We start from the raw sequence: 22959 nt of genomic DNA, 5'->3' as shown, positions 1-22959 counted from the left end.
GGCTCTGCCGGTGCAGACCGGTGCAGTCCTGTCATCCGCCCCCAATCTTAATGCGCCATCCCAAGGCCAGCAGCCGTACTGGCCCCGTTGGGACCCTGACCCTCCGTTCTGCTTTCCTCGGTCTGCCGTTCGCAGCCGCCTCTATTGTAAGCTTTGGATCAGGGAAACATTGTCACCCTTTAGGAGGATTTGGCCTATTGCAAACGTTAGTATTGACAACCTCGTCCGAAAAATTCCGATAACACAACACGCGCCGTTCTTACCCAATGGCCTCCTCTTCTCCTCTGGGTTGTCCTTGGTAATTTGTTTCACTTCAACCGCGTCGTCGATAACAAGGTTCATGAACTCGTCGAATCCCTAATGTCAAGTAGCCATGAAAGTTGGTCAGCGTCTCCCGTCGGTAAACAGGCCCGAGATTTGGGCAACTTACCCTGATCTTGCCCTCAATTCTTATTCCCAGCTGCTCGTATAGCCAAATTGAAACAGTGGCGTGCGACTGGAGCAGCTTGAAAATGCAGTTGATGGGTGGCAGAAGAATCTTGCGGCCGCCGCCGCCTCCCCGACCAGTCATTGTGGTATAGCTCAGGAGTTCTTTGGCCTGGGCGCCTCGTTATGCTTTTGCGCAGTCACTGCTGAGCGTTGAGCGCAGCGACTGTCGATGTCGTGTGGTATGGATTGCTTGGCGGTAGCTACGGTGACGTAGGTGTCGCTTTCCGAGGGCGCAAGTCGGACGGCGCAAAGAGGAGCAAAATATTAATACCGACTATCAATCGGACGAACAAAGCTGCTTTGGCGGTGCGGTGCGGTGCAGTGCACGCCTGCTTGCTGGGATTCTACCTGATGGTCAGTGCACGGCGCGTTTGTCAATTCTTTGATGCTTCGTTCTGAGTGGCCCAACTGGCCAATCACCCCACCAAAAATTGAGCCCCGCGTCAAGCCACTGGCAGCATGCCACAATTGGCACATGTGGTGCGGGACTGTCCCTTGCCGTCCGTTCGCGGGTTGCTGTCTGGCGGCGTGTTCTCCATATCCATGCCTAGCAGCCTGGGCTGGTTTGACGTTGTGACGCAAGTCCACTTTTTGGGAGTAATATCAATTTCTTTGTTCGATTCCGTACGCCATACAAGTGCACTTACTTCACTTACCACGCTCTCTATCATTAATTCCTTATCCACGGAGAGCACACCAGCTACCCGTTTTTCGCAGTGTCGCAGGCTGTCGTGCTATCCTTTAAAACCGTTTTCTCTCGATCCCACCCGCTAGACGGAATCGCGACATCCGCTTGGCCGCCTTAATCCAAACCCCACCACTAACTGCGAAGCCGCCAGTCAACATACGCCTCCATACCAAACGGTCCTGGTTTTCAACAAGCGGGAGTCTCCCGCACTGCGCTCACTACAATGGCTACTCCCGGCGCTCAGGATGTCTTCACGCCGGACAACATCCTCCAGGCGATGTTGACAATGCGCAGCCCTGACCGGGAGAAGAAGAAGGTGGCGATGGAATATCTGGACAAGTTTCAGAAATCGGTTCGTTTGCGATTACCACCCTTCTAGCAGGCAGCAACTGACAGTATTATTTTCGCCATGCAGATGGATGCTTGGAACGTTACCATCGGCATCCTCCAGTCCAGCACCGATGCCGAAGCCCTGAACTTTGCTGCCATCACTCTTAAGGGAAAGGTAGGTTTGCCGCTCGGAACTCAAGAGGCGTTTGATCATTGACTCTAACAACAACTCAGATCACCTACGATCTCTCTACACAGGTTGCCGAGGGCGACCTCCCAGCTTTGAGGGGCCAGATTCTGTTACTCCTTAAAAAATTTGCGCCCGGCCCCAAGCCCGTCAGGGTCCAACTATGCGTCTGTTTGGCAATTTTGGCGATTCACATGAAGGAATGGAAGGATGTTTTACAGGACGTTGGTATGGCCCTAGGGAACGACCCGCAGAGCCACGCCTGTGTCTTGGACTTTCTCAAAGTGCTGCCCGAGGAGGTCACCGAAGGCCGCAAAATCACCCTGTCTGTACGTGGAACGCGAGAAAATACCGACCTTTCACACTTCGGCCCCGACGCGGCGCATCGCCCTCGTCCGATCTTTGCGCAGACGGATGTCTAATACAAATATCAACAGGAAGAGGAGTTGGCTCAGAGGACAACCGAGCTACTAGGCAACAACGCTCAGCGCGTTGTTCAGATGCTCATCGACTATGCGACGTCATCAGGTACGCCACCCTTGATTTTTGCATTGTTGCCGCGTGAGGCTTGAAGTATCCTTGGCCCTAACGTTCCATTATAGCGGAGGCGGAGAAAAATCCTCAATTGATGGAGTGTATTACATCTTGGCTCAAAGAGGTTCCTGTCAACGTCGTCGTGAAGACTCCACTTCTCGATGTTGTACTCAAGGCCGTCCATAATGAGCAATCTACGGAACCCGCCGCAGAATGCCTCAGCACTATATGCAGGGAAACCCGCGATATTGACGACAATGCCGAGACGATACAGATCTTGCTTCCGAAACTCACGGCACTCCAGCCCCTGATCGAGAAAGCAGTCTCAAACGAAGATACGGAGTCTTACAAGGCTCTGACGAAGCTGTTTGCCGATGCTGGCGATGCGTGGGTTATTGCAATTGCCCGCGAGCCCCAAATTTTCATGCCGCTCGTCCAGATCCTTCTCGAGTGTTGCGCTAGGGACAAAGAAAGAGACGTGATTGAGTATACCTTCAACTTTTGGTATGAACTCAAGCAGTACATCACCCTGGAGAGGTACACAGCGGCCCTGAATCACCTTCGACCAGTTTACTCTGCACTCGTCGACGTCCTTCTCAAGCACCTGCAGTTCCCTCAGTCGGAAACCGGCAACGAACTGGACCTTTTCGATGGCGACCGCGAAGTTGAAGAAAAGTTCCGCGAGTTTCGCCATCGCATGGGTGATACCCTGAAAGACTCTTGCGAGGTTTTGGGTGTCAAGGTGTGCCTGACCAAGGTTCTGGACGCGATCAAGTTGTGGAGCAGCAACTATGGCAGCACAGTCAACGGGACAAACGTGCCGCATTGGCAGGAACTGGAGGCGCCGCTCTTCGCCATGCGTGCCATGGGTGGAATGGTCCCCGAGAGCGAAACCGATGTCCTTCCAGAGCTTATGTCACTGCTCTTCCAAATTCCCGCTCACGAGAAGCTCCGTTTTGCAGCAATCATGGTGTTCTCTAGATACACCGAGTGGACAGCAGCACACAAGGAATTCCTGGAGCCGCAGTTCAACTACATCGTCACGTCGTTCTCGACCGATTCCAAGGAGATCATTCGGGCTGCTGCTCAGGCGATCAAGTTTTTCTGCACAGATTGCAAGGACCTGCTGAGTGACCAAGTCCTCCAGCTTCAGGCATTTTACGACCAAATTCTTGACAAGCTTCCTGAGCTTAGCCAGGAGGAGATCACAGAAGGTGTGGCCAACGTAGTGGCGGCCCAAAAGACGGAGGACATTTACAATCTGCTTAAGCTTTATTGTGACCCTCTCATGGCCCGACTAATGGCCAAGGCCCAGAACGCCACTACTCAGGAGGGAAAGTTGGCAGTTGCAGGTATGTGACAATTATTGTTATGGCGGCGACTTGGCTTCGGATTTTCTGTGCAAACATTTCTGATTAACCATCATCAAATGCTGCAGATCACCTTCAGCTCATCACGCTGTTTGTCCAAATCGTCAAGCCGTACACGGCAGACGGCCAGGAGAACCCTGCAGTCAAGTACTGGCAGGAGAAGTTTAGCATTTTCTCGACAATACTGGAGAACTCTCTCGATTTTGTGCCGATATGCGAGAGGGTCTGTCGGTGCTGGCGTTTCATGGTCATCTCTTTCAGAACTTCAATGCTTCCAATCCTGCAGGAAGGGCTGGCTGCAAGGCTGGTGGAGGGCTTCACGAGGTCCAGACAGGGTTGCTTCCTGTGGGTGACTGGCGCCATTCTCCGCGAGTTCTCCGAGGACCGTGAACACGTGTCGGATGTTGTCATGGACTGGATATACAGCTTCTTCGACACACAGGCAAGGAATGTGCTCCAAGTCATGAACGGGCTTTCGCCCGCCGAGGCACCAGATGTTCTTGAGGACTTCTTCCGCCTCCTAACAGATGCTCTCCTCTATCATCATCAGCGCCTGATCCCGTCGGAGCTCTTTCCAGCAATTTTCGAAGCGGCGCTCACGTCGTTGACACTGCAACAGCGAGAGCCGCTCTCTGCGACGCTGCACTTCCTGCGGGATCTGCTTACATATGGAGGTGACAATCCGGCAGTCTCTAGCATACCACCTGGCGAGCCTTCACAGCATCTGAAGCATATCGTTCGCAACCAACTGGAAACACTCGGAGAAAAGCTTGTTGTGCGGGTGCTCAACGGCATGTTGCACACTTTCCCCCGCGACTGCTTTGCTGACGGAAGCGGCGTGCTACTTGCGATGTTCCAGGAGCTGCCCACGCAAACAACAGCGTGGGTGGAACGGGCTATCAGCACCTTGCCTGCCGGTTCTGTTAGCCCTGCTGAAGCCACACGTATGATGTCCAAGATTCAAGAGAAACTCAGTGGTGAGGACCAGTCGCAAATGAGGCAAGTTCGTGCGCTGCTGCAAGATTTCACGGTCCAATATCGACGACGAAACATACAGCAACGCGATGGGCTGGGCGAGGTAGACGAGGTATTCAGCTTCAGTGGGTAAGGGTTCCGCCACTGGTATCTTACTAGACTGTGGCCCTTCCAGTCTATTTTAAGCATGAGCTTCGCAACGTCAGCAGCAGATATCCAGCGACCAGGTTGGCTTGAGGCAAGCTCCAAAACGAAATGGCTCGAACAGGGATGAGTTACGAAGAGAGGATGAGGATCATTTAATGAGGCAGAGATCATCAAAGGATGAGAAGCATCAAAAGAAATATACGCGTGCCGCATTCACTTGGGAGGGAAGTTAGACGGGAGCAACCAGCGCAGCGGAAGAGCGTATGCTCCGAGTAGTTGATGCGAGCGAATCTTGGTAGTTACTAAAGAGGTGGAAAATATAGAAGTTGCTGGTACGGATAAATGATGGGGTTGTCAGTATTTCGAGTCGCTATGCGGGGTGACTGAGGGCAGATACATCGAGACAGGACGCTAGGTCTGGCAAGTGGAGAGGTGAAACTTCCTTTTCATACTGTACCTGAGGTGGCGGGCAGTTAGAAACTGGCATCGGGAACGTTAACGGGCCTCCAGCACGCATCAACTTGTGGGTGTTATCAACATCGCTACGAGGCGGAACTGGAAGTTACAATTGTTCTTGGACGAGAGGCTAGGGAGAGTAGCGGAGCCCATTGAAGCTTTACTGGGGAATACTACTCAACCTTGAAAAGAGCTAGGAATAAAAGACTTGGCCTGAATAATAAAGCATTTTTCGACTTAGGATCGAACAGGTTGGACGCGGCCCATTTTCGGAACCGAGGTTTTACTTATGTAGAGAGGGATGCTTTGGACGCAGAATATTATGTGGTGGTGGAATTAACCAGGTACCGGCACCAGTGCTGTTGAGGTTACCACACAGTCTGCAAAATGCCATGGTAGACAGAATAGTTGATCAATTACTTAGGTAGGCAGCAGACTGAGTATCTGTGGAACGATTTCAAACTCCTCAGGTTGAATAACACATCCAAGTATCTCATTCAACTCCATTATGTAAGTGATGGTCCATTTAAGCAATGCCCCCGCGATGCGACCCATGTTACCTCATTGCGACGGAAGCTAAGTTTGTCTGACGCGCCCGCGTCATGATCGTCCAATTGAGACGGAGCTGTGAACTTTTTTTTTTTTTTTGCCCACCTTCGCTTTGAACCCCCAATCCGATGAAAAATAATAATTATTGAGCAAACACTCCCTCATCATTAGACCTCTCTCCACTAAAACAAGCTCTCGGCAGCTTGATAGTCTGCACCTTGCCTGCCCAGACTTTGATGCTACGGATATCTCACAAAGGCTTCAGCAGCAAGCTAGCAGAGCATGTAAAAGTCTCGATTCTCAAGTCACAAACATTTCGACCGCTGCACCATCTGCGCCGCCCGCCGATCTGCCCCTCCACTCACCTTGTCTCAATTCCCAAACCCGCTATAGTCTGCAGACCAATGACTACCACGCCGACGGCGGTAGCAGCTGGGCTCTCGGCCGAGCCAGCCCAGGGACAGACCATAGAACACGGCGGAAAGCGATACACAACCATCAGGGAAGGACTCGCGTACATCTTGGTGCCCGAGGCAGGGGGCGATGAGGCCGGCGATAGCAACAGCAAAAACCCTGACCGGGCGGCGACCTCGGGTGAGGGTGCGCCGCAGACGGTCTTTTACAACCCGATACAGCAGTTCAATCGCGACTTGAGCGTGCTGGCGATCAAGGCATATGGAAAGGTCGTTATGGAGAAGCGGCTGAAGCTTGCGCAGCGGCGCATGGAGATGTTTGCCGACAAGAAGAGGAAGAGGCAGGAGAAGAGGGAGCACCGAGAGGACGGGGAGAGGCCGCAGAAAATTGCCAAAACGGCAGAACATGAGTCTGCTGCGCCGGCAGAGGCCGCAGATGCGCATCCTACTGCGGCGACGGACAAGGCAGAGGCACCTGTCGCTGAACAGGAGGCAGAGATGGAGACTGCAGCACCTGCTGATCAGGCCGAGGGAAAGACTGCGGAGACACCAGCGAAGCTGCCAAGCGATAAGACGCCTCGTTTGAAGATCCTTGATGCGCTCTCGGCGACTGGGCTCAGGGCATTGCGCTACGCCCACGAGCTTCCCTTTCCGACCTTGGTGACATCGAATGATCTGCTCGCGGCTGCAGTCGATTCTATCAAGGTCAATGTGAAGCATAATAAGTTGGAAGACAGCATCCGCGTGAACCATGGCAACGCTCAAGGATACATGTATAGTGTCCATGCCGACGAACTGACCCGGAGCATGCTCGCGCCTTCGGGCAACAAACACCGGCGACAAAGCCCTCAAGAACAACTGAACAACCTAGGTGGCAAGTACGACGTGATTGATCTTGATCCTTACGGCACCGCGGCCACTTTTTTCGACTCCGCGCTGCAGGCAGTCCGGGACGATGGCGGCCTTCTGTGCGTCACCTGCACGGATCCGGGCGTGTGGGCCTCGAATGGCTACCCTGAAAAGGCATACGCGCTATACGGCGGCATACCAATGAAGGGGTTCCATTGCCACGAGGCCGGCCTACGTCTTATCCTCCATGGTCTCGCTTCATCAGCCGCCCGTTATGGTCTGGCGATCGAGCCTCTGCTGTCGCTCTCCATAGACTACTACGCGCGCGTGTTTGTGCGCGTGACCAAGTCCCCGGCCGCCGTCAAGTTCCAGGCGGGCAAGACCATGGTTGTCTACAATTGCGATGTTGGATGTGGTGCTTGGGAAACCCAGCTGCTCTTGAGGAACAGGCCGATGCCCAACAAGAAGGGCGGCGGCATATTTTACAAGCACGGCTTCGCCCTGGGTCCCACGGCAGACAAAGTGTGCGAACACTGTGGCACCAAGACGCACCTCGCTGGACCCATGTATGCCGGGAGGCTACACTCGCCCGAGTTTATACAATCGATCCTCGACGACCTGCCGAATGCATCAACCGAAGTTTACGGCACAACCGATCGCATCAAGGGAATGCTGACTACGGCGCTGGAGGAGATCATGGATCCCAGACCGGAGGACAGGGAAGCCATTCCCAAGAAGCATGCCCGACACGAGCAAGAGGTCGCCGCGGCCAACAAGGGCCAGCAAGATGAGCAGACAAACGGTGACAAGAGCGAGGAGAGCAAAAACCAGGCAGCCGGCAGCCCCGCCACGGCACCAAAGCTCAGCAAAGAGGAGAGGCTGGCAGAGGTTGAGCCCTACCCATTCTTCTGGAGCCCGTCCATGGTGGCCAAGGTGCTGCACTGCCAGACGCCCAACGAGGACGCCATCAGGGGTGCGCTAAAGGGCCTCGGGTACCGAGTGACGCGCAGCCACTGCAAGCCCGGCAGTGTCAAGACGGACGCGCCGTGGTCGGTGGTCTGGGACGTGATGCGCGAGTGGGTGCGTCAGAAGGCGCCAATTCACGAAGGCAGTTTGAAAGAGGGTTCGCCGGGGTGGCACATTATGCATGGAGCGCCGTCATCGGCTCAGGTGACCAAAGATGCCGGCGAGAAGATGGAAGGTGTCGAGGGAGAGCAGCAGCAGCAGGAGAAGAAGAATGAGGATGGCCAAGCGAGCAAGTTCGAGGTTGTGTTTGACGAAAAGCTTGGTCGTGAGAGGAACAAGGAGAAGCTTACCAGGTACCCGGTACACCCGGAGAACTGGGGCCCGCGGAGCAGAGCTGTCGGGGAGTAGATGCCGGGAGCCACAAGCTCTATCACAAGCTATAGGTTCAAGCTCCGCAAAAGGGTAAATAAAAGGTTGTTAAAAAAATTATTAGCTGCCAGCAAACATACCATGCCGGTTATGTGGTTCTCAATTAGAAGACGCGCACGCAATATCCAGCCACCCCTGAATTTCGGCTGCAGCGAAATCATTGAGCCCAGGCATGGCCTGGCTCGACCCCTTGCTTTATGTCTCCCCAGTAATCCTCGGACCCGAGCTCATACTCTTCCCAGTTCACTTCCGCGCCTCGCCAAACTGGAATGGCCGTCTTGATGCCAATGGGGGTTTGAAGCCTCCATGGCCCCGTTGTAATGGTATCGCCATGCCTCCTACAGGTCCAAGGCACAGTCCAAGTGTACATGCGCGGGCCTTCCCATGCCCTCTCTTGGTGACGTTTTCGCGGATAGACTCGTGCGATTTGCAGCCTGACAGGAGCCTGTGACGTGACACAATATGTTTGTCTTGGCATTCAAAACGGTGGTCGTTCCAAATGCCTGATGGCTTTCCTCCTCGAGAGCCTATCTACGACGTTACCCGGAGCCAAGAAGTGATGGTAACCTGCGTGGGACGGGCTTGGCGGTCTCTGACTCAGTCGTATCCTGCTGCTAGTAGTAACGCGTACGGGCGAGCAGAGCTAGGACATAGATCTCGGTGCGTGTTTCAGCCGGTGGTATGACTGAGCGCTTTGAAGTATATATACATATCCCCTAGCACACGGATTATAACATAATTCAGAGTACACCTTTTTTTAGGAAGATTACAAAGTCTTGTAGCTGGGAAAAAAAATCAAACTTGAGACGATAGACGGAGTCCAAAGGACGCGGTGTACAGGGCTGTTTCATCGAGTAGAATGCTGCAAATACTGCCTTTCGGGAAAACAGCATGGTGGTACTTACGGAGTTCCAAAATATATAAATATATAACAGCCCGTGAATCTTCAATTTAAGTTTTTTTTTCTTGACTTCTTTCTTTTTGTCCTTGGTTGTATAGAATAACGGCATTCTCTCGCACCGTTTACTTCTACTAGACTACATAGATAGACTGAACTAAAGACTATCAAATATTAGCTAGTATGACAATCCGCGACTCGTGTGTACAAAGATAGACCCACAATGTGCAATATGCTCAGCATTACTACCACCTGATTGGCTGCTCGCATGGGTGATAATTAACGAACGCAAGGTTTTGGTTGTTCATGCTTGACGGAGGGTCGATGGTAGAACCAACTGTTGGCAATTTAGGTCAATCTGGTGCTTCGCGTGGTTGCGAGTATTCGAATTGTTCATCGTATGCACCGTCTTGAGGATTCATGACTCCTCCTTTCGGCACCCCGGGTAGTCTCCTGGACTAGTGATTATGCAGCGGCGGACCTGTCGGAGGGGTCGAAACATCGAAACAACGGGCGCCGGTCCTAATTTGGCACATGCTTACGGACTAGCCTCCATCACTCACCAGACAATGTGTGCCTGCTTACCGTGCCGGGCCGGTGTTAGATAGGCATTCACCCAATGAGAGATGACAGATGAGATGGTAAGAAGCACGTCATCCCTCCTTTCCCCTTTACCTTACACAAGCATCCTCTTTCCACATCTTTAAATGTCGAATTCAAACTTTCGTACAGCTGATGCGACTGCTCCATACGGACAAGTTAAGCAGCGATTCCACAATTTTCGGTTACTACTGTACCTTGACATTCAGACCCACGAACCAGAGCTATGGGCGGCTTTTGTATAGCGCAACATTCGGCGCGTACTGAGCACCACGTGATTTTAGATGATGGTCATTCCATCTCGTTTGAAGAGCACAAACTAATCTGGAAGGTGCAAGACGGCGATGGCAATAATTCCGAGGGAAAGAAAGGGAAAGCAGGCAAGCAAGAAAATCAGTCATCAAAGGATGGCGGGGCAGACCAGTCCACCGGCAACACCCATGACAGTGGCACACTTCACGAGCATGAAATCCTATTCATCTGCCGGGAGTCGTCATCCAAATCCGATACGCTCTCGGAAACGAAGTCGAAAGATACGACAAGCTACATAATTTATTCCGTCCACGAAAATGCCGAGGATCCTGAGCAGCCCTACCGTCTTTCGTCTCTGTCCGCGCCACGCCTGCCCCAGTCGTTGCTGGACACTTTCCTCCTCGACGAGCCGCCAGCTCACCTGGCAGGTGCGGAGGACTTGCAGGTTATAATTTCAACCAAGTCTGGCATCGGGTTGGCAAAGGCCTTTTACGAGTCGGTCTTGTCAAAGCTGCTCACCGTGTTTGGTTTGCGTGCGCATGACCATCATCTTACCACCCCGAACGAACAAGCCAGCAGTAACCCCACAGGTCCATCGTATCAGCTGTTCGTCACCAGGTCTCGCCACAGCATCCGCGAGCTTGCCCGGGAGAGATGGAGTGCTCGGGCGTTAGCGGCGGCGCCCCAGGGCAAGCCCTCGTCCCGCCAGCTGCTTGTTCTTTTAAGCGGCGACGGCGGCCTGGTGGACCTTCTCAACGGCGCTGGCGAGCCGGATGATGCAACTGAGTCTTTGTCCGTCACACCACCGGCCATTGCCCTGCTACCGCTGGGTACGGGCAATGCGCTATTTCATTCGCTGCATAAGCCACTCTACAAGAATACGCCGGGGAAGCCAGGGCCTTCGCATCTCCTTGTTGGCCTGCGGACCCTCTTCAGGGGTGAGGCGGCGCCACTACCGACTTTTCGCGCGTCCTTCTCTGCCGGCTCATTCTTGGTTCCGCCAGCGCCAGAGGACGGGGAAGAAAAGGACCAGAGTCAGGAGCAAAGCAGCACCGGCCAGAACCAGACCGAAGCGGCACCAATGCCTGTGGATCATCTGCTGGGTGCCATCGTGGCCAGCCACGGCTTCCATGCGCAACTGGTTTGGGAAAGCGACACGGCTGCATATCGACAACATGGGTCGAAGCGATTTGGAATGGCGGCTGCAGAGCTTCTCAAGACTGCTCATGCATACCGGGTGGTGGTTGAGGTCCGGTCTGAGACTGACGACAGTGAGTGGAGGCGCATCCACCCAACCCTCCCCAAGTATCACACAGGCAACAGCAGTAGTGAGTCAAGAGAGAGGTTCATGTACGTCCTCTCAACTCTGGTCTCGAACCTCGAAAAGACCTTTACCATCAGCCCCGAATCCAGGCCGCTTGATGGTCAGCTGCGACTGGTCAGCTTCGGTGCCGTCGGTCCGGAAAAGACCTTGGAGCTAATGCAGGCTGCGTACAATGGCGGAAGCCACGTCAACTGCGCCTGGCCTCCATCCGATAATACGGGCGAAGAAAAACAAGCCAGCGACGACAAGGTGGTTGGATACAACAAGGTGGAAGAGTTCAAAATCACTATACAGGAAGAGGACCCACGCTGGCGTAAGGTGTGCATCGACGGCACCATCGTTGAAATACCGCAGGATGGTTGGATGCACGTCCGTAAGACGGGCAAGTCGCGCTTTAGGGTGCTGGTTGATAAGAGTGTCTTGTGATATTCGCAAGTTCTAGACCAAATTGATCCCCGAGGAGTGGCTACATGTCAAACATCAACTCTATGTTAAATAAACGTCGAGAAACGAATACGGCTGATGTATGCTCCTGGTCAGGATTGAAGAGAAAAAGACAACTTGACTCCTGCTAGCTTGATTTAATAGAGCACAACCTACGTCAAACAAGCTCACAGCATCTTGTTGACCTTCTTCTCCATAATGTTCTCGAATTCTTGCACGCCACCTCCCAAAACACTCATCTTGCCCGCCCTGACCCGATAAACGATCCTCCGGCGCAGAGAATCGGCCTCATGGTCCTCGTCCTCGTCACCACCACTACCCCCGACCTCGTCGTGGTCCATGATGCCCTCCACAACGCCTCTCACGAACCACCGGTCGTGGCTAACCAGAACCACGGCTCCGGACCAGTCCCGCAGCGCATCCCGCAGCGCCGTCACGGTCTCGTACTCGAGGTGCGTGGTCGGCTCGTCGAGCACGAGGCAGTGTGGGCGGCGCCACAGCAGACGCGCCAGCTCGCACCGCACCGCCTGCCCACCGCTGAGCTTGTGCAGCGGCACGTCTGACGCCAGCCGGCCGGGCAGGCCCAGGGCGCCCAGAAACGCGCGGTTCTCGCCCTCGGAAAGGCCAGCTTCGACCGTCTCGCGCATCAAAAGCGCCAGGGCCGTCAGCGTCGGCTCGGCCCGCCCGAGGTCCTGCAGCGCCTCGACCGCGTGCTGCGAGTAGTAGCCCAGCTTCAGCCGAGGGTGGTGGGTCACGGTCCCCGAGGTGGGCTTGTCGGCTTCGACGAGCAATCGGATCAGGGTGGACTTGCCCGCGCCGTTGAGCCCGATGATGCCGATCCGGTCGCCCATGCCGACGGATAGCGTGACGTCTTGAAGGGCCGGGGGTGAGGCTTTGGCGGCGCCCTGGTACCGGAACGAGACGTTCTCCAGGCTGAGCAGCGATCCCGGAAAGCGCAACTCGGCGGGGTCGGGCACGTTTATGACGACGCCGCGCTCCTCGGGCGGGACCTCGATCTCGTCGCGCATCGTGAAGTGGTAGCCGACCAGGTCTCGGTTGAGCTTGAAGCGGCCGCCCTTGGCGTTGACCTCGAGGCCCCAGCGGTCATCGAGCTTCTTCTGGCGCATCTTGGCCTGCTTGACGCGGGTGTCGTCGTTGTTCTTCTTGCCCTCGCGCATGTTGCGCGCGATCGTCTCCTGCATGTGCGCCTTTTGCCGGTCCTTAGCCTCCTTCATCCGCTTCAGGTGCTGTCTGCGCACGGCCGTGGACGACTCGTACGACGCCAGATCGCCGTGATAGTAGACCAGGTCCTTGTCCTTGAGGATTAGCAGATCGGTGCACAGCGAGATGAAGTCGCGGTCGTGCGAGACAAGGATCAAAGTCGGGGCCCGCGTCGTCGGCGGCGATGCTGCGGTGCCGTCCGAGTCCTCGCCTAGCGAGGTTAGATATTTTTGCAGCCATATGATGCCGAGGAGGTCGAGAAAGTTGGTCGGCTCGTCCAGGATCAGGATGTCGGTCTCCTGCAGAAGGCAAGCCGCCAGAGACGCTCGCATGCGCCAGCCGCCAGAGAGGCTCGATATTGGTCTGGCCATCGACTCTGCCGTGAAGCCCAGGCCTGTGAGGATCCTCTTTGCGCGAGATTCAACCTCGGCGAGTCGCGACGGCTCGACTTTGGTTTGTAAATCTACGAGCATGTCGATCGCTTCTTGTGTTTCATCCCGTATAGCCTCTGGTGGTATTGCTTCATCTGCTTGAGTGGTTCTTTTTGGTGATGAGAACGAGGCTTTAAATCAGATTCAAATCCAAACGGGTGCTTTCTTTTTGGCTCTTCTGGTTTGCCTGATATTTCAAGCTGTGGGTTGTTGGACTCACGCCAAGACGGAGGCTGCCACCTCCTTTTCGAATTCAGTCAAAGCCTTGCGCGCCTGTAGACCACGAGCACCGCTTCGCAACCGCGCGTCTTTGTCTAGCACAAAAAGCCGCTTCTGTTGCCTGTCGTGCTTTATTTTTCGGAGGGCCCGCAAGGCACCAGTCGCACTGGTGGTATCGTTGATGCCGGTGGTTAAAGCTGCATTGACACCATTTCATAACTTTTGTTAGACCCTTTAAGCACAAGGAGCTTTTTCGCCGAACAGTGATGACCTACCGCCTATTTCTTGCTCGAGCTCACTACGTGAAGTAGCCCTTTCCACAATCTCATCCAAGGTGGACAGTATCTTTCCGTTGGACGATGGGCTCTGGACGCCGAGCGCAGTCTCATGGGTGGCATCGGTCTGCTGCAGGATCGAGATGCGAGTGGCTTCTGGTATGCCTGGTATCAACTCTAGTTTTTGTTTTGATTCGATTTAGTCAGGTGTGCTCTTGTCATTACTAGCCAGAATGACAACAAGAATGACATACTCTCGGCGATTGCCTTTAACAGCGTCGACTTGCCTGCCCCGTTCCGCCCGACGAGGACGTAACGCTGACCAGCCTTGAGGCGCAGCTTGGCATCGGTCAAGATCTCCAGGCCCTGCGACTTGGCCTTGGATCTTCCTTTCCCCTTGGCGCCGGCACTGGGACCGCCCGGTTCGGGCGGCGGGGCGGAGGCGAGGGTAATGTTGAGGCCTTCAATGTCCAGCTTTTTTCTTTTGTCAGCTTTTTAAAAACTAGGCTGACAGGGAAGGGGCTTTCTGAAGAACTTGGATTTGGTATAACTGTGTTTACCTCTCGATACTCAGGGTTGGTCTCTATGCGGAACCTCGTTTGCTTGCAGGTCACCATGATTGAGGCGACGGACTCTGAGGCAATCGAGGTCATTATTTGAGATGGGCTCTGCGGGCTTGTTAAACGCTGACAACGCACATAGACAGACAGAAACCTGGGTTATGGGGTGGTATAATCAAGTAATGAAAGCAAAGTAGATAGTGCAGTATCGTGGCAAGGAGTCCAAAGAAGATGCAATGAAAACAGAGGCGCGGTTTCCTTGCAGAATATAAATTAGTTATGTCGTCTATATTCAACCTTTTCTTGAAGCTGATATAATACTGTACAAGAAAAAAATAAGAAAGAAAAAAAGGATTGATGGCGACCGATTTATAAATACAAATTATTTTATAACTTTCTTCCCACTCGCCAATTATTCTATAGATGTCTATATGTCCTTGCCCACGAAAATGTTATGGCTAGCGAATGCCTTCTGCCTTTGCTGCTTGTCTTGGTCTGGGGCGATGCGAAAACAAAGAGAAAAAAAAAACAAATCCCAGCTTTTGCGCGTGCTGGGCGCTAGCCAGAATGAATCATCTTGATTCACTCGGGGCGCAGCTTCCCTTTTCCTTGCCGATCGTCTAGTCCTTGTCCCTTTTTTCTTTTCTTTAAAATTCTCCGACGAGAACGTTTGGACTTAGTCTAGCGGGTTCGGGCCCGCGCGCTTTGCCAATTGGCTCGTCCCGGCTCGGCTGGTCAAGGTGGGTGGGGTGTTGTGTTTTTTTTCTCTCAGCTTTGTGCTTGTTTTCTTTTCGTCTTGGGGTTTTATTTTTTTTTTTCGTTCCTGATCCCATTGAATGGAATTTTCAAGCTTTGATCTTCAATCAAAACGTTCGGACTATTTTCTGCAAGATAGAATGGATGTGCTGTTCGCTTAGAAGAGATGAGATGAAATAATGGTGTGAATGGTTTCTACCTATTCGAGTATAAGACGTTGGACTGGTATGAATCTTTGTCACAACTCGACAAACTTATACTTGGTACAAATCTACCCTTTTTTGGCTGCTCCAAATACACCAGACAGGTTATTGAACAAAAAAAAAGGCAGTGCACACGCAGGTACAAGTAGACTTGAACGATACAATGAAAAGAAACAAGACCAACTTTGAATCACTTTGCAAGGTTGACGATATTTAAACCGAATTGGATTTGTATTATGTATATAAGAGGTGGTATCACGTAAGGTTCCTAGCGTCATCCTACCGCAATAGCGGACATAGGAGACCAAGAGTAAAAAGCCAATATATCCCCCTTTTTTTTTCTCTGCAACCCCAAATCAAACGACACAACGCCGGCCATGTTTCTGGCTGACGAGGCAGACGTTCAGACATTACAGATATTTTGGGGGACTCGCCAATAATAAAAAAAAGACATTTTAGACAGTCTCCTCCTTGGGAACCTCGGTGGCGACAATGCCGCCCTTCTCGCCGTGGGTGTGGCCCATGTCGGCGGCAAAGGTGGAGGTCGGGATCCAGCTCTTGGACTTGCGAGGGGTGGTCTCCTCGAGCATCTTGTCGACCTGCTCCAGGGAGAGACCCTTCATCTCAGGGACGAGGAAGTAGGCAAAGGCGAGCGAGCCGCAGCACAGACTGCCCCAGATGAAGAACACCTTGGAGCCCAGACCGGCCGAGCCGTCGCTCTCGCCGACCATGTAGGGGGTGATGATGCCGATGATGCAGTTCCAGAACCAGTTGGAGGCGGTCGAGATGCCGACACCGCGCGAGCGGATGGGCAGGGAGAAGGTCTCGCCGACGATGACCCAGGCGGTGGGACCCCAGGTGATGGCGAAGAACGAGATGTTGATGCAGATGAAGGCGATCATGGCCGAGGTGGCGCTGGAGTTGTTGGCGTCGGAGCGGCCAGCAGTGACACCGAGAATGGCGACGATGAACTGACAAACGATCATGCCCATGGCTCCGTAGATGAGGAGGAAACGACGACCAAACTTCTCAATTGACCAGAACGAGATGGGAGTCGAGCAAACGTTGACCAGGGTCGTGACCAGGCCCATCAGGAAGGGGTCCTTGATGGTACCGAGCTGCTGGAAGAAGGGAACACCAAAGTAGAAGATGAAGTTGATACCGGTGAGCTGCTGCATCATTTGCATACCGACACCGAGGAGGGTACGACGGATGTTGCTGTTGCCCTTGGACAGGGAACCCTTGAAGAGCGCAGTCCACGAGCCGATGTAGCTAGTCTGAGGAATGTGGGCCATCTCGTACTCGTTGTTGGCGACAATCTCGGCGAGCTCGTCCTTGATGTAGTCCGAGTCGACGGGCTGGCCACGGATGACGGCAAGGTCCTTGGCGGCCTGGTCGAGCATGCCCTTCTTGACGTGGTAACGGGGCGACTCGGGAAGCAGGAACAGACCAATGGCCAGAATGATGGCCCAGAGGAACTGGATGCACACGGGGATACGGTACGATCCCGAGTCGTTCCTGTTCTGGGTGGCATAGACGACACAGTTGGCCAGCAGGATACCAATGGTGATACAGAACTGGTATCCCGAGACCATGGCACCACGGACCTTCTTGGGGGCGATCTCGGACATGTAGAGGATAATAATGGCCGAGATGAAACCAACACCAAGACCGGCGATCAGACGGCCAACGACCATGAGCGCCTCCTGGTTGGTGGAAGCGGCTTGGAGGACAGCACCAATAGAGAAGATACCGCAGCCGGCGATGATGGTGGGACGACGGCCAATGAAGTCGGCAATATCACCAGCCTAGTTGCGGGGGGAAAAGGTCGTTCCAGATTAGCACAGCCCCCGACTCGTAGGTGAGAGGCTTTTTTTCTTGAAGCCCAGGCATGGACGAATACTCACAATGAGAGCGCCAAAGAAGGTACCAGCAGACAGGATAGAGGTCATGAGAGATTTTTGTTGGTCGGGAAGAATGAAACGCTTGGGGTCAACGTCGACAGGCCTGTGGTTCTCATAGTCGTATTGCATGCCGGTGTACATGCTGATGAAGTAGGGCATGCCCTGGACACCACCCATCCATCCCTGTGGTTGGAGCAAGCCTGGTTAGCTTTTGCTTCTTTTTGGAGCGTTTGACTGGTAGTACTAGTCTAGTAATGGTCCTGGAGGTTGAACTGACTGTATCATAACCAAAGAAGATACCACCAAAGGCGGCAAAGGCACAGACAAGGTAGGCCTTGACGGTGATGGGGGCCTCGACGCGCGAGACGTCGGCCGTGCCGACGATGGAGCCGGGCATCTTGGTTGTCGTAGTTCTCTTTCTTGAAGTCGAGTGTTTTTCTTTTTCTTCTTCTCTTTGAAACTCTCGGGAGGTATTTCTTAACTTGTTCACCTAAAGAGGCCGGGTGAAAAAGTAACAAACAGACACGAGAACCAAGATACAAGGAAAGGTGAGGCAGAGGTGATTGGAAGGGGATGGGCAGGCAATATATAGCCCACACCCGAACAACAGAGATTGTACAAACTTAAGCTAAAGAACCTAGGTTGGTACACAAAAGTGAGCTGCAAGGGGGGCGTGAACCGTACCGAACTCTAGGGGTGGACTTGCTGTTGTTAGTTGCAAGGGTCGAGGTGTGGATGGATGGCAAGGTAGGGCCGGTCAAGGGAAATGTGTTGCATGCGTGGGACTCCGCAAATTGAAAATTGGTTGTGGATGGCGAGGAGGGCGAGGCCGGGGGGGTGCAGTGTGGGCGCGGAGAGGATGGGCCTGACAAGACAAAACACGACGACAGGCAATAGAACCGAGGAAGGGAGACGGTGGGGGGTGTGGTTGTCGTGTGCCCTCGTTGTAAATTAATTACTACGGCACAGACATCCACAGGCGGTCACATCCGGCACTCGTCTGGAAAGAGTTTAGTGATATGGTCCAGACAAAGCCTCGCTGTCAAAGAAGAAAAGAATCTCATCAGAAACAACAAAATACTAGCCATTGAACCCGTTATGACATCTTGACGAAGTCGAGAGCAGAAGCTCCAGCTAAGGAAAGTATATGGAGGGCTACCAAAGGAAAAGGGGGATGTGCGCAAATGCGTCTGCAACGCCACGCGCATCACCTACTCCGTACATTTTTTAGGTAGGTACATAGAGCAGCAGTAAGGTAGCTCGCGTAAACGCCCTCCTTGCGATGCACCTCGTCTCTAACAAGCTCAGGGGATAGGAAAAAAAAAAAAAAAAAAAAAAACATGTTAATCATACGCGTGAATCGCCGAATGGAGGCCGACTGGGCTTTTCGTGTCTGTCTCTTCTCCATCTCTCCAATCCTCCGGGATATGCCCCACCAGGTGATCACAACGGGCGAGATCCAAATCGGTTACTTTTGAAAGGAGAGAACGGAGTGGCGGTATAAGTGGTCCAATCACAAACGTATGATTCAATGTCTTTGATGATGCAGGGGTGGGTTTTCTTTACTTTGTTGGACTGCTGGTAGTGGCTTGGTGGTTTGATCATTCAAAAGTTCAGCTCCCAGGGAAACAAAGGAAAGAAACGAACAGGTGATGAAATTATTTTCCCACGGTACCTTGACCAGTCAAGGTTGGGACGTGGACTTGGAGACGGGCTCCTTCGAGAACGCGAAAAAAAAGGTCCAGAATGCGGGGTACGACCCCGGCAGGAATGGGATGGTCTGTCAGCTAGCCTGCCCAGGTACCTTAGCTGCGATCCAACGACGTACCACCAGACAAGACCTAGACGAAAAACGTGGCGTCAAAATGGCCACGAAGGACATGGCCCGAACACAGCCTGTCTGTCCTACAAGCTTTGGCGCAAAAACCACACCTAAAACCAACTCGAGGGAACCCTCTAGGCCGCATTGCCTTACCAATCAATGGCCAAGCAGTACATAGAAATCTATCATGTAAATCCCAGCTCGCTGACAGGACGCAAAGTGGTACCTGTGGGGCTGCACAGGCCCTCCGCACGTGTGAAAGTACCCGGAAAAAAAAAAGTATCTCCTTTTATTTTGTCAGGATTGCCCCTGTGATGGTGAAGGAAAAAAAAAAAAAAAAAAAAAAAAAAAAAAAAAAAAAAAAAAAAAAAAAAAAAAGACGAGTCCATTCCACAGATGTTACTTCGTACTCTCAAAACAGTGCCCACGCATCCCAAATGGGGAACGACATGTAATTACGGCAAATGCTACATTGTCGTCCGGCATAGCACTCGCGGGAAGCATAAGCGGGACGCAAGCACACAAATATGCAATCTCGTCAGCATCCCGCAAGCCACCCGCCGTGTGTGCAAGCCGTCTTGCCGTGCGCTTGTTGGGTCTCTCTTCTTTAATCGCCACCCGTCGGTTCTGCCTCCCTGCCATGGACTTGCTTCAGCCGGGCAACACCCAATCGTCAGAGACAAAGCAGGCTGACCGAGACTGGACCCCTGGCGAATCAAACAAGTCTGCTGCATGGGTCTCAACGGTCAGTTGACCAACTTCTAGACTGACTGGGGGAAACTGTCGTTGCCCGTTTGGACAGATCTGGGCCACGCATATCATATGCTCCGCTGTGCCTTTGGGGGCCGGTCGATTCTTGTGTCTTTGGCATCTCGCTCCCAGAAAGGCTTCAATTTCAGTATACGGGGGGTTCCCGGGTAGTACAGCACTTGGGTCGCGTTCCTGTGTACCTTACCGATTTGCCGACGAAGCTACCTAGGCTGCAACGTAAAAAAAAGAAAAGCTAGCCTAGGTCTCATTAATAATAACACATTACATCTTTCCCTCGTGGCCCATCGTGACCACTCTCAGTTCATTACGATTGCTGAAAATGGTACGTCGCCTGGGTCCTTGTGGGCCGCCGGCGCCCCGCCCCCTTCTTCTCCGCCGTCTCCGTGCCTCTCTCCATTCCTCCTCCACATTTTTCAAAGCAAAGCAGATGCAAGTCCCGATGATTGGCCGAGGGGCCAGGGCGGCTGCTCTATAGGGGAGAGGCCCAGCCAATAAGGGGCCGGCGAGGTTGTTTCCAAAAAAGAAGTTGGCGCGCGGGTCTCTCTCTCACTTTTTCGTCCGCGTGTCTGTGTGTGTTCGCGTTGCAAAACTGTTCGGCAAGCCGGATTCTTTCTGTGCCCTCCTTCTTCTCCCCCTTCCATCCCCGGCCGGGGAAATCGTTGGTGGTGTGCATTGAACCCTTGCAACATCAAGAAAAGGGCCGTTTCCGGGGCAGCGCCAAGCATGCGGGCTGTTTGAGCTGCAGGCAGGCAAGGCAAGCTCTTCTGTTGTCAGATGTGAGTATGTGGGGCGAAGAGAGAGAGAGAGAAAAAAATCAGCATCTCGGGGAAGGCGTAGTGGTCCAGGCTCGTCTCGTTTAACTTGTGGTTTCCCCACATAACGATGACAGAGTCGCGACTTGCTTTTTTTTTCTGCTGTCTAATTTCGATGTTTATTTTCTCCCAGATCATCCTGACCCGCCGCCCGTTTTGCTCCCTAGCAGTTCCCTTTTAAGGGCCCCAGCCATGATCGATTCATCATCAATCATCATATGCACTGAAATTGAGCAGGAATACTGTACGTAACATTATTGAATGAGTCTGCTCCTATTGTTGGCACTTGGATGCCCATGAAGTATCTATATATACACTGGCAATCCGCAATATTACCTTCAGAGTCGCCGCAGAAGGCTTCATCACCAAGTAAGCGACTTACCATCAACATATCTCAATGGCCAAACTTGCATTATGGTGCACTCCAAGTGCTATGTGCCAGTTATACGTCTACAGTAAAAATCTCTTCGCAACACATGCCCTGTTCTTCCCTTGACCTTCTCCACACTATGATCCGCTCTGAACTGGACCACTCTTCTGGTCAGCCCGGATCCAGTATTCTGGTTCGGTTCGACTTTGCACCCAACGCAAATCACAGCGTGTTTCTGGCCTGATACCGCCATTCTCGTTTTTTTTTTCCTTTTTCAGGGGGGTGAACCCAGCCAAACCCCATGGGCACATGCGGCGACGTAACAAAGATTTCCCCAAACCTTTCTCCGCTCCAACGATGCAGCCTACCCCAAGATATGCAGTAATAGCGCCGAGGCGACCGTGATAGGGCCATTGTTTGTTAGCTTTTTCTGGCAGAGTCCCCTTGTGATCTTGGTCAACACCCCTACCCTATTCAACTTAAACCCCATACCAAGCGTATATTCCAACGTAACGTGTCCGACTACCTCGGAATCGTGATACATCAATTGTTCGACACCGACTGGTTCCATCCGGCGCTTTAACCCCATGCCAACAACTTTAGTGGCAAACTTTGCAAGAAAACCTGCACCATCATAGGTACTATGCCACATTGGCCAATGTGGAGAGGAGAAAATCTGTATTGACTACAGAGAGGCTGAGAGAAAAAAAACTTGTCGCAGTTGGTGTCACAGGTTCACCCTGTGATCCATTTAAGGCAGCTCTAAAAGGGACTAGAACTAGGATTTGAACTGTCCCAGAGGTACGGTTACGCGTGACACTAGCTCAAGTAGGTATGCTGTGAGTCTCTCAATGGACCCTTTTTTTCTTCTTTTTTCTTTTTTTTTTTTTTTCTGTCCTTGCCTGGAGGCGACGTAAGGACTGTAATATTCCTTTCTCAGGCATGATATAATACCCAATGCGACAAACCGGTAATACCTTGGTGTGTCTTAAGTGTTGAATGCAGGTCCAGCTTATTTTTTGTGGCAAACGTAGGGTGGTGGCCTTGGGAGAGCTGAGAATTTCGATACATCGACGTCTCATCGTGTAGGTATACTTTAATTTTACCCACAAAGGATGGCTCAATATTAAATCGAGATTCCCTTGACATCCGGTTCGCTCGCAGGCGGTGCACGAATGGGCAGACATTTCCCACGAGTCAAGTGGGGTATGGTTTAGCACATGATTTGTGGTTGGGTGGGCTCGGGGAAACCCTGGGAGAATTAAGTGCTGTACAGTAGTAGTGAAATGTTGGGGCCAGATCTGGGTCCTGGGGCCGCGTTCGGGCCGATTAAACGTAGGATCGTGTGTAATATTGGGCGGCACCAAGCAATCTCATTCATGATTTTTTTGTTCCTCCCCGTGGACTTGGGTGCCGCGAAAATCGAGGAACAAGAGAGGTCATTCGATCTAAATTTTAGTCCAAGGTTATGATTCTCCACTTGTTTCTCTTCAGTGGCTGCTTCGCTGACAAGATCAAAAGTCAGCGAGCCACTCGTGTCAACGGCTCTGCAAGGAAAAAAAAATCAATTCACCGATACTAGTAACTTGGCAATCTTGCCATATTGCGGTAGTTTATTGTTATACTAGCTTTAGTGTTAGGTCTGGTAAAAGAAATACACAATTTGTGTAAGTGGAGCTTACAAGTTTCCCCCTCTTTTTGTTTGCTCATCCTGT

The 22959-nt window shown here is 52.6% G+C and overlaps 6 protein-coding genes across 6 annotated transcripts; 3 read left to right on the top strand and 3 right to left on the bottom strand.

Moving 5' to 3' along the window:
* Positions 1 to 47: 47 nt before the first annotated feature.
* Positions 48 to 571, bottom strand: PpBr36_00964 (uncharacterized protein; the record flags this gene model as incomplete). Its single annotated transcript, XM_029888153.1, has 3 exons — positions 48 to 151; positions 264 to 357; positions 431 to 571. 3 exons carry the CDS (start codon positions 569 to 571, stop codon positions 48 to 50), a joined length of 339 nt encoding a protein of 112 aa, XP_029752488.1.
* Positions 572 to 1400: 829 nt separating this feature from the next.
* Positions 1401 to 4706, top strand: PpBr36_00963 (uncharacterized protein; the record flags this gene model as incomplete). Its single annotated transcript, XM_029888152.1, has 6 exons — positions 1401 to 1529; positions 1593 to 1682; positions 1742 to 2023; positions 2132 to 2222; positions 2297 to 3580; positions 3667 to 4706. 6 exons carry the CDS (start codon positions 1401 to 1403, stop codon positions 4704 to 4706), a joined length of 2916 nt encoding a protein of 971 aa, XP_029752485.1.
* A 1423-nt stretch (positions 4707 to 6129) lies between these two features.
* PpBr36_00962 (uncharacterized protein) lies at positions 6130 to 8361 on the top strand (the record flags this gene model as incomplete). Its single annotated transcript, XM_029888151.1, has 1 exon — positions 6130 to 8361. One exon carries the CDS (start codon positions 6130 to 6132, stop codon positions 8359 to 8361), a length of 2232 nt encoding a protein of 743 aa, XP_029752486.1.
* Positions 8362 to 10106: 1745 nt separating this feature from the next.
* PpBr36_00961 (uncharacterized protein) lies at positions 10107 to 11882 on the top strand (the record flags this gene model as incomplete). The annotated part of the gene is made up of 1 exon (XM_029888150.1): positions 10107 to 11882. One exon carries the CDS (start codon positions 10107 to 10109, stop codon positions 11880 to 11882), a length of 1776 nt encoding a protein of 591 aa, XP_029752483.1.
* Positions 11883 to 12067: 185 nt separating this feature from the next.
* Positions 12068 to 14699, bottom strand: PpBr36_00960 (uncharacterized protein; the record flags this gene model as incomplete). The annotated part of the gene is made up of 5 exons (XM_029888149.1): positions 12068 to 13661; positions 13773 to 13968; positions 14047 to 14223; positions 14301 to 14520; positions 14607 to 14699. 5 exons carry the CDS (start codon positions 14697 to 14699, stop codon positions 12068 to 12070), a joined length of 2280 nt encoding a protein of 759 aa, XP_029752484.1.
* Positions 14700 to 16020: 1321 nt separating this feature from the next.
* On the bottom strand, positions 16021 to 17866 carry PpBr36_00959 (uncharacterized protein; the record flags this gene model as incomplete). Its single annotated transcript, XM_029888148.1, has 3 exons — positions 16021 to 17373; positions 17473 to 17652; positions 17747 to 17866. The coding sequence occupies 3 exons, from the start codon at positions 17864 to 17866 to the stop codon at positions 16021 to 16023; spliced, it is 1653 nt and encodes a 550-aa protein (XP_029751091.1).
* Between the last annotated feature and the right edge of the window lie 5093 nt (positions 17867 to 22959).

This window comes from Pyricularia pennisetigena, chromosome 2, assembly GCF_004337985.1.
Source record: "Pyricularia pennisetigena strain Br36 chromosome 2, whole genome shotgun sequence".
In the NCBI taxonomy this organism is placed as follows: Eukaryota; Fungi; Ascomycota; class Sordariomycetes; order Magnaporthales; family Pyriculariaceae; genus Pyricularia; species Pyricularia pennisetigena.
This window is presented reverse-complemented; position numbering and strand designations above follow the sequence as displayed.